The sequence below is a fragment of the Salvelinus fontinalis genome, chromosome 12 (assembly GCF_029448725.1).
Source record: "Salvelinus fontinalis isolate EN_2023a chromosome 12, ASM2944872v1, whole genome shotgun sequence".
Taxonomy (NCBI): domain Eukaryota; kingdom Metazoa; phylum Chordata; class Actinopteri; order Salmoniformes; family Salmonidae; genus Salvelinus; species Salvelinus fontinalis.
Window position 1 is genome coordinate 9,026,060 of NC_074676.1, and position 14,214 is coordinate 9,040,273.

Below are 14,214 nucleotides of genomic sequence, written 5' to 3' on the forward strand. Positions count from 1 at the left end.
TAGAATTTCTCTCTCTCTGGTTGCACATTTAACATGTTGATAGAAATTAGATAGAACGGATTTAAGTTTCCCTGCATTAAAGTATCCGGCTATTAGGAGCGCCGCCTCTGGGTGAGCGGTTTCTTGTTTGGTTATTTCCTTATACAGCTGACTGAGTGTGGTCTTAGTGCCAGGATCCGTCTGTGGTGGTAAATAATCAGCCACAAAAAGTATAGCTGAAAACTCTCTAGGCAAGTAGTGTGGTCTGCAATTTATCACAAGATACTCTACTTCAGGCGAGCAAAATCTAGAGACTTCCTTAGATTTCGTGCACCAGCTGTTGTTTACAAATATGCACTGACCGCCCCCCCTCGTCTTACCAGAGTGTGCTGTTCTATCTTGCCGGTGCAGTGTATATCCCGCTAGCTGAATATCCATGTCATCATTCAGCCACGATTCCGTGAAACATAGGATATGACAGTTTTTGATGTCCAGTTGGTATGATATTTGTGATCGTACCTCGTCTCATTTATTGTCCAATGATTACCGTCAATATTACTCGCCAACGTGCAACGGCAGCTTTCCCACTCGCCTCCTGCAAATCCTAACGAGGCGCCCCGCTCTGTGTCCTCTGTACCTGCGTCTCTTCCTCTTGCAAATAACTGGGATGTTGGCCTTGTCGGGTGTTCGGAGAATGTCCTGTGTTGAAGAAAAAATCTTTGTCTAATCCGAGGTGAGTGATCGCTGTCCTGATATCCAGAAGCTCTTTTTTGCCGTAAGATACAGTTGCAGAAACATTTTGTACAAAATAAATTACAAATAACGCAAAGAAAACACATAATAGCACAATTAGTTGGGCGCCTGTTAAACTGCTGCCATTTCTTCCGGCGCCATTTTATGTATGTTTGAATGTCTTCCTGTGCCAACAGATTCACACCGACAGATATGGATGAAACATATGTCATACCTTTAAAATCTATTGGAGTGGAACGGTTGCCCTGAGACGCAGCTGTAGGCTAACTAACTATAGAGCCTGACGCCATAGAGGTCTACAGTCATGTCTCGGGGCAAGGGTCAGTACAAAGGTCAATAATCTAAACAACAACACAAACAAGATGATGCACATAACTCCTACAGTACCTTACAGAGAACATCAGGGTTGGACAAGTTTAGTACCTTCCAGTTTCCCTCAGGTTTGTACCTTGTGAACATGACCCAGTATAATTTTCTCTTTACCCAGTGAGTCCACAAAATTAACTATTTCACCCTCAATGGGAAACACAAGAGGGTTTCTCAACAACTGTGACTAACTCTATCGTATACAGTGTAGTACGCCTATAGTCTGTGAAATCCCCCCACAGAAATAATTCATTCTTACAACTTAGTTTGTGTCACTTTATCGAAGAGCTAGTGTGTGACGAAGCCCCACTCCAAGCAGCGGGTGACATGACACAGGAAGAATGATTCATTAAACAGGATGTGCACAGGCCATTTCACGCTTGCCGGGGTAATTGACAGAATATCTCTTATCCGTCTGCTGAAAATAAATATCCCATACGAGTGCTGCCAGCCACAGAATGTATCTGTTACAGTTGGATACGTTATCATTTTCACTTGTCATATTTTACCATATTACATGCTGTATTGTTTCAACGACGTTTATCTTGCTAGCTTGAAAGCACCCTAGAATTAATAAAAACCGAGAGAGAAAAAAACAACACAGGAGACAAGGAAAGTTAGATCAAATAAGATTGTCTGGTCAACAATTCAATCTTGTGAGCACTGCAGCCTTAGGCAAGACAACGCGAGGGTTTTGAAAGGATTCTTGTTTAAACTATCACGGTCTTGTAGGAGGAGAGGCAAAGTGAGGCAACTATCTGTCTACACAACTAAAACATAGCGAAATCCTAACGACTCTAACAATGTAAACAGCCTTCAGTATCTGAACGTATGGACTTACTAATTAGTAGTATGGGAGGAGAGGAGGCAGATCAATAACGATCTTCTTCAGACAAACATTTGTTGTTACATTTCTTTCTTTCTTACTTACTTAGAAAACCATGTAAATATACTTGGATGCTAATTACGTCACATGGGATGGTACAAACGAAACTATATCACGCTGTATAGATTCTCTAGTCAACCATTCACAAGAAGCTAAACTGCCATCCAACACTGTCAACAGGGAGGACAAGCCCCAGCCAATGAGGTGAAACCAATGGGTCTCAGTTGCCCGACTGACTTACCTTGATGCCTATATAGCTACAGATGTATACCAGATTAACTCTGTTTGACAGCAGAATGAAAGATGAACGCGCATTAAGCATAGAGGTTTAAAACAAGTGTTTATGTATGTTTTCTTTATGTGAGCAAAGATGTGAGATGCATTTGATGTATTTCATCACGCCAAGTGTCAACCCAGGCCATGAAGTATGACTTCTGTTGTATTGTATGGCTTCTGAATCTGAGCAAGGCTAAATGTCTTCTGTGGCATAGGTATTTGAATTGTGGGGTGAGGTAAGGCCAATTTATTCCATTCAATAGAACCTCTCCCTCTCTTTACTGTATGATACAGTAGATACCGAGATGCAATTAACTCTGTTACAAAAAAGAAAGTGGGGCTTTGAAAAAGTACAACAAGATCAGTAGGAATTGATGGAGAAAGCAGAAAGCATGTGTCTCACCTGCATTGAGGCTCCTTCTACTCGTGCTACATAGGCAAAGCGGTCCAGAACAGTCACAGTTACGGGCACTGCCACGAAGAAGCCGCTCACAAACGCCCGGATATACCTGCGCCCAGCCCCGGCCTGCTGAGCCATCACCTAGGGACAGGAGAACACAGGTCAGCCATCATAATTGGAACACAGCCATAAGAACTCAGCATGCAACTGCAAATGGAGAATCAGATAGTAGGGAGTTTGTATTGGCAAGAACAGAATGTCATTTCACTAATTTCTCACTCAGAGAGAACACATATTGCATGCAGGCATTTCTCATCCTTCTCTGCCCTCTGTTCTCAAAAACGACAGCAGGACAACAAGACAAGTGTGAAATAACAGAGTGACAGACCAAAGACCCTAGACAGGCTAATGCATCAGTGGCTTTAAATAACACAACCACCAGGCAGATACTCAAACTTTGTTGTTACTGATTGTGTTCGTGAGATACTTTAAAAAGTTTATGCTTCAGAGGCGCATCAAATATTCCTTGGTGGTACTGTAGCATGTCCTTACCTATCCTTAGTGTTGCACGTTATACCGAAACTTCGGTACTTTCGATACTAGAACATGAATAACATCTCGGGTACTATATATTTTTTTTTTGTATTTTTTTAAAACTTTCTGTACTCCTGTCAATGTGTCTCACGGATCAAGCCTGTCTGCCAGCGCAACCGATCCCTTACTATAGCGTGCACCGTACCTGCTCCACTTACCCATTGCTAGCCTGCACTGGGAGTCTGGGCTGCGTCATGTTAGCTCCCCACTCATGCTGCACAAAAGATAACACATTTGAATCTGACACGGCATGTAGAAATTTTAAAACGGTTAATTACTGTTCGCAAAACAATGTCCATACAAGCTAGAAGACTTCACAATGTAAAAAGATACCGGTAGCTTCCAACTTTGCAGGCTAACTTTTGTTGATTTACAAAGTTTATCAATAGAGATTTACCTTTCAAATAAATGTTTACCATTATGTTGTTATGTAGTTAGATTGTTTTAACCAAAGTCAAGTTGATTGTATAATTTATGAATTAATGCATACATGGATGTCTCTGAAAAATATTGACATCATAAAATGATAATGTATTGATATTGAACTTAGGGCTGACCCCATTTAGTCGACTGGTCGATAGGCTGTTGGTCAACTGAGATATTCTTAGTCTAGCAGAGGCAAATATACAAAAAAATATATATATATATTTGGCACATGAGACACCTGTCTGATTCACGCCTGTCTGATTAGACTAATCCATTGCGGAGGCCACAGGGATGGCACACCAGTATTACATTTAGCGTTAATTACCATAATTTGTCATCTACAATGTTTGTTATGATCATTTATGTTAATTCAATATATTTTTATTACAGTCTTACCGTTGTCATTGTAGGAGCGGACACGTTTGCAGAGCTCACAACCTAAGTTTGGTTTATCTCATTCCATTTATGAGTAAGGACACGGCGTGCCTGATTACGCATAGAACTAGGTCTAGGCTACCTGGCCTTGGACCCAAGTTAATACACTGCTCAAAAAAATAAAGAGAACACTTAAACAACACAGTGTAACTCCAAGTCAATCACACTTCTGTGAAATCAAACTGTCCACTTAGGAAGCAACACTGACTGACAATACATTTCACATGCTGCTGTGCAAATGGAATAGACAACAGGTGGAAATTATAGGCAATTAGAAAGACACCCCCAATAAAGGAGTGGTTCTGCAGGTGGTGACCACAGACCACTTCTCAGTTCCTATGCTTCCTGGCTGATGTTTTGGTCACTTTTGAATGCTGGCGGTGCTCTCACTCTAGTGGTAGCATGAGACGGAGTCTACAACCCACACAAGTGGCTCAGGTAGTGCAGATTATCCAGGATGGCACATCAATGCGAGCTGTGGCAAGAAGGTTTGCTGTGTCTGTCAGCGTAGTGTCCAGAGCATGGAGGCGCTACCAGGAGACAGGCCAGTACATCAGGAGACGTGGAGGAGACCGTAGGAGGGCAACAACCCAGCAGCAGGACCGCTACCTCCGCCTTTGTGCAAGGAGGAGCAGGAGGAGCACTGCCAGAGCCCTGCAAAATGACCTCCAGCAGTCCACAAATGTGCATATGTCTGCTCAAACGGTCAGAAACAGACTCCATGAGGGTGGTATGAGGGCCCGTCGTCCACAGGTAGGGGTTGTGCTTACAGCCCAACACCGTACCGTGCAGGACGTTTGGCATTTGCCAGAGAACACCAAGATTGGCAAATTCGCCACTGGCGCCCTGTGCTTTTCACAGATGAAAGCAGGTTCACACTGAGCACATGTGACAGAGTCTGGAGACCCCGTGGAGAACGTTCTGCTGCCTGCAACATCCTCCAGCATGACCGGTTTGGCGGTAGGTCAGTCATGGTGTGTGGTGGCATTTCTTTGGGGGGCCGCACAGCCCTCCATGTGCTCGCCAGAGGTAGCCTGACTGCCATTAGGTACCGAGATGAGATCCTCAGACCCCTTGCGAGACCATATGCTGGTGCGGTTGGCCCTGGGTTCCTCCTAATGCAAGACAATGCTAGACCTCATGTGGCTGGAGTGTGTCAGCAGTTCCTGCAAGAGGAAGGCATTGATGCTATGGACTGGCCCGCCCGTTCCCCAGACCTGAATCCAATTGAGCACATCTGGGACATCATGTCTCGCTCCATCCACCAACGCCACGTTGCACCACAGACTGTCCAGGAGTTGGCGGATGCTTTAGTCCAGGTCTGGGAGGAGATCCCGCCACCTCATCAGGAGCATGCCCAGGCGTTGTAGGGAAGTCATACAGGCACGTGGAGGCCACACACACTACTGTGCCTCATTTTGACTTGTTTTAAAGGACATTACATCAAAGTTGGATCAGCCTGTAGTGGTGTTTTCCACTTTCATTTTCAGTGTGACTCCAAATCCAGACCTCCATGGGTTGATAAATTTGATTTCCATTGATCATTTTTTGTGATTTTGTTGTCAGCACATTCAACTATGTAAAGAAAAAAGTATTTCATAAGAATATTTCATTCATTCAGATCTAGGATGTGTTATTTTAGTGTTCCCTTTATTTTTTTGAGCAGTGTAGTTGATACAATGTTTCAAGTACCTTGCAGATAGGCCACGCGATGTATAGGATATTTATTTTAAAAATATTTGGTTATTTTCTACCTGTGGGCTAAAATATTATTATTCGTTGGCTTCATGTAGGCTATTTTTACATATTGGCAAAGGCAATAGAAGTTACAAATCTAAAAGTATAATTTTCAATTAGATAGAATTCTGATTAACCACTTTATTAGAGACTTTATTATAAATTAAATGAACCTGTTCCACAAAATGTGCATATGAAAATCATAACTGGTATGCAGATCAGTAGAAAGAAATGGTACGATTACTTGGCACTCCAAATGGAAAAGGTTGCCAAAAGCTGGTGTAGCCTATTACCGGAAACTTCCAGAGCATAACGGCAGGATCTGTGATGGCCAGCAGCAGCAGGCAGCGAAAGGAGGAGGGTCGGGTATGGATCGTTTTTTTTCTTCTTCTGGTTAAGATGTATTAATCTCTGGCTCACTCTTTAGAAATGTGTAGGCAAAGTAGCCTATATATTGTTGATTTTAGTCAAACATAGGGTGTCTCTATATGGAAAAATACCAGATTTATTGTATCGGTTTCGAAATCAAAATGCTGGTATCATGACAACACTAGTGGCTATTGCTTTGAAACAATAACAACCCTCCGTGCAAATATTGTTTTCCAATGGCTGGCAAAAATTGTCAACAATATTGTTTCAACATACTTTCCTTGTTATTTCAACTTCCTGCAGTAGGGTTACATCAACCTTTTGGGCTAGTTGGTTGAATGTGCAAAAAGTAGCCTAAACAGTGTTAATGAAGGTGACTGAGTTAGAAGTAAAAGAATAGAAGCCTTTCAATAGGAGGAGAACAGGACATAAGTAGACCCGGACAGAACAAGATCCGCCCAAGGGCACAACCGCCTAGCCAATTAAGGCCAACCTGCATCACACATCCTCTTAGCCTCTGGACCCATGACTGCTCTGCTCCAGCCCGAGTCAACCTGCTGTAATGAAGCTTATTAAAGATGCACTATGCAGAAATCTCTACGCCATTTCCTGGTTGCTAAAATTCTAATAGTTCGCCTAATTTCAGTTTGTGACAAAACAAGAAACTATGGTGTAGAGAATCATTGTACCATCTAAACTGCTGTGAAATATATTTCCCATAACCAAAACTATTGTATTTTCAGCTGTTTGAAGCTGGTGTACAAAAACGAAAGTTTAAGACGCAAAAACAAAAAACTTAAGAATGAAAGCATAGAAATAGTGTACATAGAACAGATCTACAGCTTCTTAGACTTGCTGTCAATGAGAATGACAGATCTGTAACTCATATTTCTATGTGAATTTGGTCAGGTCACCCAAAAAGTCACATATTGCAGCTTTAAAAAGGCCAAGCACAGAGCAGGTGGAGTCAACCTGCACCCATAGCACTCACACAGGGCTGAGGAAACACACACACTGACAAAACTCACTTGGCACACATTGGTTAAATCAACGTTGTTTCAGCGTAATTTGGAAATTTACATGGAAAATAAGTAATCAATTTTACAAAACTGTTTTGTGAAATTTCAACCACAGGAGTTTGTCATCATGGTAACCAATTTTCAACAGACAAACCTTACATAAAATATGATATAGACAGTCCCTATTGGCCTAGGATTCCACCCTTTGGTTGATTTGAAATGGAATTTACAAGTTAATACCAAATATGTTGGATTCACATCTCCATCTCAAACAAAAATCAAAGTTAAAGAATAGGACTGTATTTAATGTGCATTTAAAGTTTGATTTGATTCATTCACATTCTTTAACTTACATGCTTGGTTGAAATGGAGGTGTGAATCCAACATGGGAATTATTAATTTGTAGACAAACTGAATTATAGCCAGACTCAAATGGCACAGATGGAACTATCCAAGCAGAAGATACATCTGCTTCAAACATTGATATTTGGTTGCATTGACAACCAAGAAATATTCAATATCCCTTTTACAATACAGTAAAAATGTTCGATTCAATTCTCCATCTCAACCTAAAATAAAAAAGTTAAAGAATGTGATTAAGCCTGTGGCTCAGATGGAACTATCCAAGCAGTAGATCCATCTCCTTTAAATATTGATATTTGGTTGAGTTGTCAACCAAATACAACCAAACTCAATATTACCTTTGTAATACAGTAAATAGTTTACAATAATTTTTTTAAATTAAAAACACCCAAAACCACTCATTCCTTTCATTTACAATATTTTTGCAAACAAATGTTTCATTTTGGCGTTATAAAGTTGGGAGCAACATGGAAAATCATTCGGAATATCTGTTGTAGCTTAAGTCATCTACAAAATCCACAATGCAATGCTCTCTCTATGGACTGGCTAGCTAGCAAATGTAGGTATACACAATAATACCAAAGACAACATCAGCAAGTAACTTAGCTACTTAGCTGTAAAATTGCCTAAACAAACTGCACTAGAGTCAACAACATCACCATATTCAAATGCAGATTGATGTGCCTCACAGAGTAGTCTAACATTCGCAATGGCAGATAGACTTTTGAGGAGATGGGAAACATTGCCCATGCTACGTCAATGGGCAATGCATTCTGGGCAATTCTGGGTCAAGGTGCGCTCTCCTTCAAGGAGTGAAGGGGAGTCTATTGGGCGCTAGGTCAAAATCCCTACATTAGCATCAATTTTGTCAACAAGAAGTGCAAATATTTTCCGAGATGTGAGATAATTAACTTGCTATCTGTAGTATCGTAAAGTTTAGGAATCGTGACATTACATACTTTCGAGGTAAATAGGCACGTCGACATATACACTGACTTTGAGAAGATATTGCGTGACGATTAGCTTTGCAACCATGTGACGCAGCATGACAAAGTGAACGCGATAGATCGACAGTCTGCTGGGTGGGGCGTTACACATTCCTTTATTCACTGGATTCCTATCTCCTTTCTAGAATATATCTGGCAACGGCACCATGCAATGCAACCTGGACTCAAGAGGCAGACAAATAGGAAAAATGTGCTAGAACCTCCGTTAAATTACACATTTCTAGAGGTAGGTATATCGCAAACATTTGACCAATGGCTCATTCGAGAGAAGATGTCATCCCGAGTTTTGAAATCTAACATGTATAATAGATGTCTTTGCGATCTTAAAGTCATATTCCTATTAACTTCCAGTGTAGTGAGAGCGGCTTTATCACAGTACTAAGTCATACCGTCCGGATTTCTGCCTGCTTGAAAGCCAATATCTCAGATACACATGAAAGATGTTCTGAAAGAGCTGGAAAACCTGGACCCATACAAATCAGCTGGGCTTGACAATCTGGACCCCCTATTTCTGAAACTGTCCGCCGCCATTGTCGCACCCCCTATTACCAGCCTGTTCAACCTCTCCTTCGTATCATCTGAGATCCCCAAGGATTGGAAAGCTGCCGCGGTCATCCCCCTCTTCAAAGGGGGAGACACCCTGGACCCAAACTGTTACAGACCTATATCCATCCTGCCCTGCCTATCTAAGGTCTTCGAAAGCCAAGTCAACAAACAGATCACTGACCATCTCGAATCCCACCGTACCTTCTCCGCTGTGCAATCCGGTTTCCGAGCCGGTCACGGGTGCACCTCAGCCACGCTCAAGGTACTAAACGATGTCATAACCGCCATCGATAAAAGACATTACTGTGCAGCCGTCTTCATCGACCTGGCCAAGGCTTTCGACTCTGTCAATCACCATATTCTTATCCGCAGACTCAGTAGAGTCGGTTTTTCTAATGACTGTCTTGCCTGGTTCACCAACTACTTTGCAGACAGAGTTCAGTGTGTCAAATCGGAGGGCATGTTGTCCGGTCCTCTGGCAGTCTCTATGGGGGTACCACAGGGTTCAATTCTCGGGCCGACTCTTTTCTCTGTATACATCAATGATGTTGCTCTTGCTGCGGGCGATTCCCTGATCCACCTCTATGCAGACGACACCATTCTGTATACTTCCGGCCCTTCCTTGGACACTGTGCTATCTAACCTCCAAACGAGCTTCAATGCCATACAACACTCCTTCCGTGGCCTCCAACTGCTCTTAAATGCTAGTAAAACCAAATGCATGCTTTTCAACCGTTCGCTGCCTGCACCCGTACGCCCGACTAGCATCACCACCCTGGACGGTTCCGACCTAGAATATGTGGACATCTATAAGTACCTAGGTGTCTGGCTAGACTGCAAACTCTCCTTCCAGACTCATATCAAACATCTCCAATCCAAAATCAAATCTAGAGTCGGCTTTCTATTCCGCAACAAAGCCTCCTTCACTCACGCCGCCAAACTTACCCTAGTAAAACTGACTATCCTACCGATCCTCGACTTCGGCGATGTCATCTACAAAATAGCTTCCAATACTCTACTCAGCAAACTGGATGCAGTTTATCACAGTGCCATCCGTTTTGTTACTAAAGCACCTTATACGACCCACCACTGCGACCTGTATGCCCTAGTCGGCTGGCCCTCGCTACATGTTCGTCGTCAGACCCACTGGCTCCAGGTCATCTACAAGGCTATGCTAGGTAAAGTGCCGCCTTATCTCAGTTCACTGGTCACGACCCACCCGTAGCACGCGCTCCAGCAGGTGTATCTCACTGATCATCCCTAAAGCCAAAACCTCATTTGGACGCCTTTCCTTCCAGTTCTCTGCTGCCTGCGACTGGAACGAATTGCAAAAATCTCTGAAGTTGGAGACTTTTATCTCCCTCAACAACTTTAAAAATCTGCTATCCGAGCAGCTAACCGATCGCTGCAGCTGTACATAGTCCATCTGTAAACTACCCACCCAATTTACCTACCTCACCCCCCATACTGCTTTTATTTATTTACTTTTCTGCTCTTTTGCACACCAGTATCTCATCTTGCACATGATCATCTGATGATTTATCACTCCAGTGTTAATCTGCTAAATTGTAATTACTCGATTTATTGCCTACCTCATGCCTTTTGCACACATTGTATATAGATTCTCTTTTTTTTCTACCATGTTATTGACTTGTTTATTGTTTACTCCATGTGTAACTCTGTGTTGTTGTCTGTTCACACTGCTATGCTTTATCTTGGCCAGGTCGCAGTTGCAAATGAGAACTTGTTCTCAACTAGCCTACCTGGTTAAATAAAGGTGAAATAAAATGTTTTTAAAAAAGCATGGAATGACACAGGGAATCGATAGAACATGCACAAAAACAATATAGCATTCAAAAATGGGTGAACCTTTCCTTTAAGGCTATGTTACAAAATAATGTTAGTATTTATTCGACCTTAAAATGAGTAACACATCATGGCCAGATTGAGGTTACTGTAACAAATGTATTCTTATGTAATCATAGAAAGCGTGCATGTTCAAGATAACATGCAAAGGTCGCAAGTGTAACGGATGTGAAATGGTTAGCGATGGTGCGCGCTAATAGCCTTTCAATCGGTGACGTCACTTGCTCTGAGACCTTGAAGTAGTGGTTCCCCTTGCTCTGCAAGTTACGTTTAACTTTAGTCCGTCCCTCGCCCCGACCCGGGGCACGAACCAGGGACCCTCTGCACACATCAACAACAGTCACCCACGAAGCATCGTTACCCATCGCTCCACAAAAGCCACGGCCCTTACAGAGCAAGGGGAACCACTACTTCAAGGTCTCAAAGCAAGTGACGTCACCGATTGAAACGCTATTAGCGCGCACCACCGCTAACTAGCTAGCCATTTCACATCGGTTACACAGGTCTGTGGGAATCTTCACAAATGCTAGAATAATAATCTGTAAAGGCATTGACTACTTGCACCATGTACTTTAATGTAATCTCATCTGCAATCCAGGTCATTTGGTTGTGCTATTAGATGAAGCACAGTGATAACGCAATTAAGTTGGTGTACAAATAAAACAATATCTGACATTGTTTTCCCATTTGAACTTGTGTCCTTTTAGACGGTTCACCGCACAGTGATAACTCATTTACAGTTGAGTTGGAAGTTTACATACACCTTAGCCAAATACATTTGAACTCAGGTTTTCCACCATTCCTGACATTTAATCCTAGTAAAATTTACCTGTCTTAGGTCAGTTAGGATCACCACTTTATTTTAAGAATGTGAAATGTCTGAATAATAGTAGAGAGAATCATTAATTTCAGCTGTTATTTCTTTCATCACATTCACAGTGGGTCAGAGGTTTACATTGTTTAACATGGGTCAAACGTTTTGGGTAGCCTTCCACAAGCTTCCCACAAAAAGTTGGGTGAATTTTGGCCCATTCCTCCTGAAGGAGCTAGTGTAACTGAGTCAGGTTTGTAGGCCTCCTTGCCCACACACGCTTTTCCAGTTCTGCCCACACATTTTCTATAGGATTGAGGTCAGGTCTTTGTGATGGCCACTCCAATGCCTTGACTTTGTTGTCCTTAAGCCATTTTGCCACAACTTTGGAAGTATGCTTGGGGTCATTGTCCACTTGGAAGACCCATTTGCGACCAAGCTTTAACTTCCTGACTGATGTCTTGAGGTGTTGCTTCATGTTTGGAATGGTGTTTTTCGGCTTGCAAGCGTCCCCCTTTTTCCTCCAAACATACCTATGGTCATTATGGCCAAACAGTTATATTTGTGTTTCATCAGACCAGAGGACATTTCTCCAAAAAGTATGATCTTTGTCCCCATGTACAGTTGCAAACCGTAGTCTGGCTTTTTTATGGAGGTTTTGGAGCAGTGGCTTCTTCCTTGCTGAGTGGACTTTCAGGTTATGTCGATATAGGACTTGTTTTACTTTTGTACCCGTTTCCTCGAGCATCTTCACAAGGTCCTATGCTGTTGTTCTGGGATTGATTTACACTTTTCACACCATAGTACGTTCATCTCTAGGAGACAGAACACGTCTCCTTCCTGAGTGGTATGACGGCTGCGTGGTCCCATGGTGTTTATACTTGCGTACTATTGTTTGTACAGATGAACGTGGTACCTTCAGGCGTTTGGAAATTGCTCCCAAGGATGAACGAGACTTGTGGAGGTCTACAATAATTTTTCTGAGGTCTTGGCTCATTTATTTTGATTTTCCCATGATGTCAAGCAAAGAGGCACAGAGTTTGAAGGTAGGCCTTGAAATACATCCACAGGTACACCTCCAATTGACTCAAGTGATTTCAATTAGCCTATCAGAAGCTTCAAACGCCATGACATCATTTTCTGGAATTTTCCAAGCTGTTTAACTTCTGACCCACTGGAATTGTGATATAGTGAATTATGAAATAATCTGTCTGCAAATAATTGTTGGGAAAATGACTTGTGTCATTCACAAAGTAGATGTCCTAACCAACTTGCCAAAACTATAGTTTGTTAACAAGACATTTGTGGAGTGGTTGAAAAGCTTTTAATGACTCCAACCTAAGTGTATGTAAACTTCCGACTTCAACTGTAGGTGACATCTAAACCAAAAATCTGACATTGATTTTCTATTGGAATTTGGTTGTACTTTTAGATGGTTGAAAGCATAGTGATAACACATTGGGAATTCAACAACATTTTGGCAGTTTTTTTGACGAGGTGAAAACAGGTTGTAATCTTATTGATCAACCAAATATCAACTGAAATTTTTAATTGGTCACACACACACACACACACACGGTTAGCAGACGTTATTGTGAGTGTAGCAAAGGGTTTGTGCTTCTAGTTCCGACAGTGCAGCAATATCTATCAAGTAATATCTAACAATTCCACAACAAATACCTAATACACACAAATCTAAGTAAGGAATGGAATAAGAATCTATAAATATATGGACGATATATGGATGAGCAAAAAAAGTACCCAATTCCCAAATTGAAATGACGTGGGGTGCCCAGTGGGTGTGTAGCCTACACACATTATGTAGCCTGCCCACATAGCACAGAGCCCTACAGCATCTACCCTAAACAAATGAACAATTTCCGCACCCCTGTATATTTTCTTTACGTCCTATTAAACACAGTAATCTATTTTCCGAACCCACCATAGGATATTGTAAGACATCAGTTACCATGTGCTAGAGGGAGAGGCACTCCAGCATGGTTGGCAGAAAATCCATTGTAGCATAACAATCCGTCCTGACATGAACATATTGCCCTTCCTGCACATTAATAGAGTACATAATCCATATCAAAAACAAATTGAATCGCATAAGGCCTATAGAGCGCTTCAGTGAGGGTGGCACAGAGCAGCTGTGCTGCATTAGGCCGGCTTTCCTCCTGTGCTGACTTCTTGCAGAGTTGTGTTCATGGTAACTGACAACCTTTCATTGATTCATATCAAGCCCTAGCCAATAGGGCTGGGAATTGCCAGGGACATCACGATACTTGGGTGCCAATGCGATATGTATTGCAATTCTCACGATTCTATATGTATTGCGATTCGACACTGTGATTTTATTTGCAATTTGATGTTCCAAATAC

At 42.1% G+C, this 14,214-nt stretch overlaps 1 protein-coding gene across 3 annotated transcripts in view; it reads right to left on the reverse strand.

Moving 5' to 3' along the window:
• Nucleotides 1-14,214, reverse strand: part of LOC129866742 (mitochondrial inner membrane protease subunit 2-like) — a 175,590-nt gene that overhangs the window by 140,258 nt on the left and 21,118 nt on the right. For 2 of the 3 annotated variants that reach the window (XM_055939585.1, XM_055939583.1), the window contains exon 2: nucleotides 2,664-2,801. In XM_055939585.1, the coding sequence (XP_055795560.1) occupies nucleotides 2,664-2,798 (135 nt within the window). In that variant the 5' untranslated portion in view covers nucleotides 2,799-2,801. Of the gene's footprint in view, nucleotides 1-2,663; nucleotides 2,802-3,412; nucleotides 3,469-14,214 lie in introns of all 3 variants that reach the window. The other variant, XM_055939584.1, reaches the window with a different exon arrangement.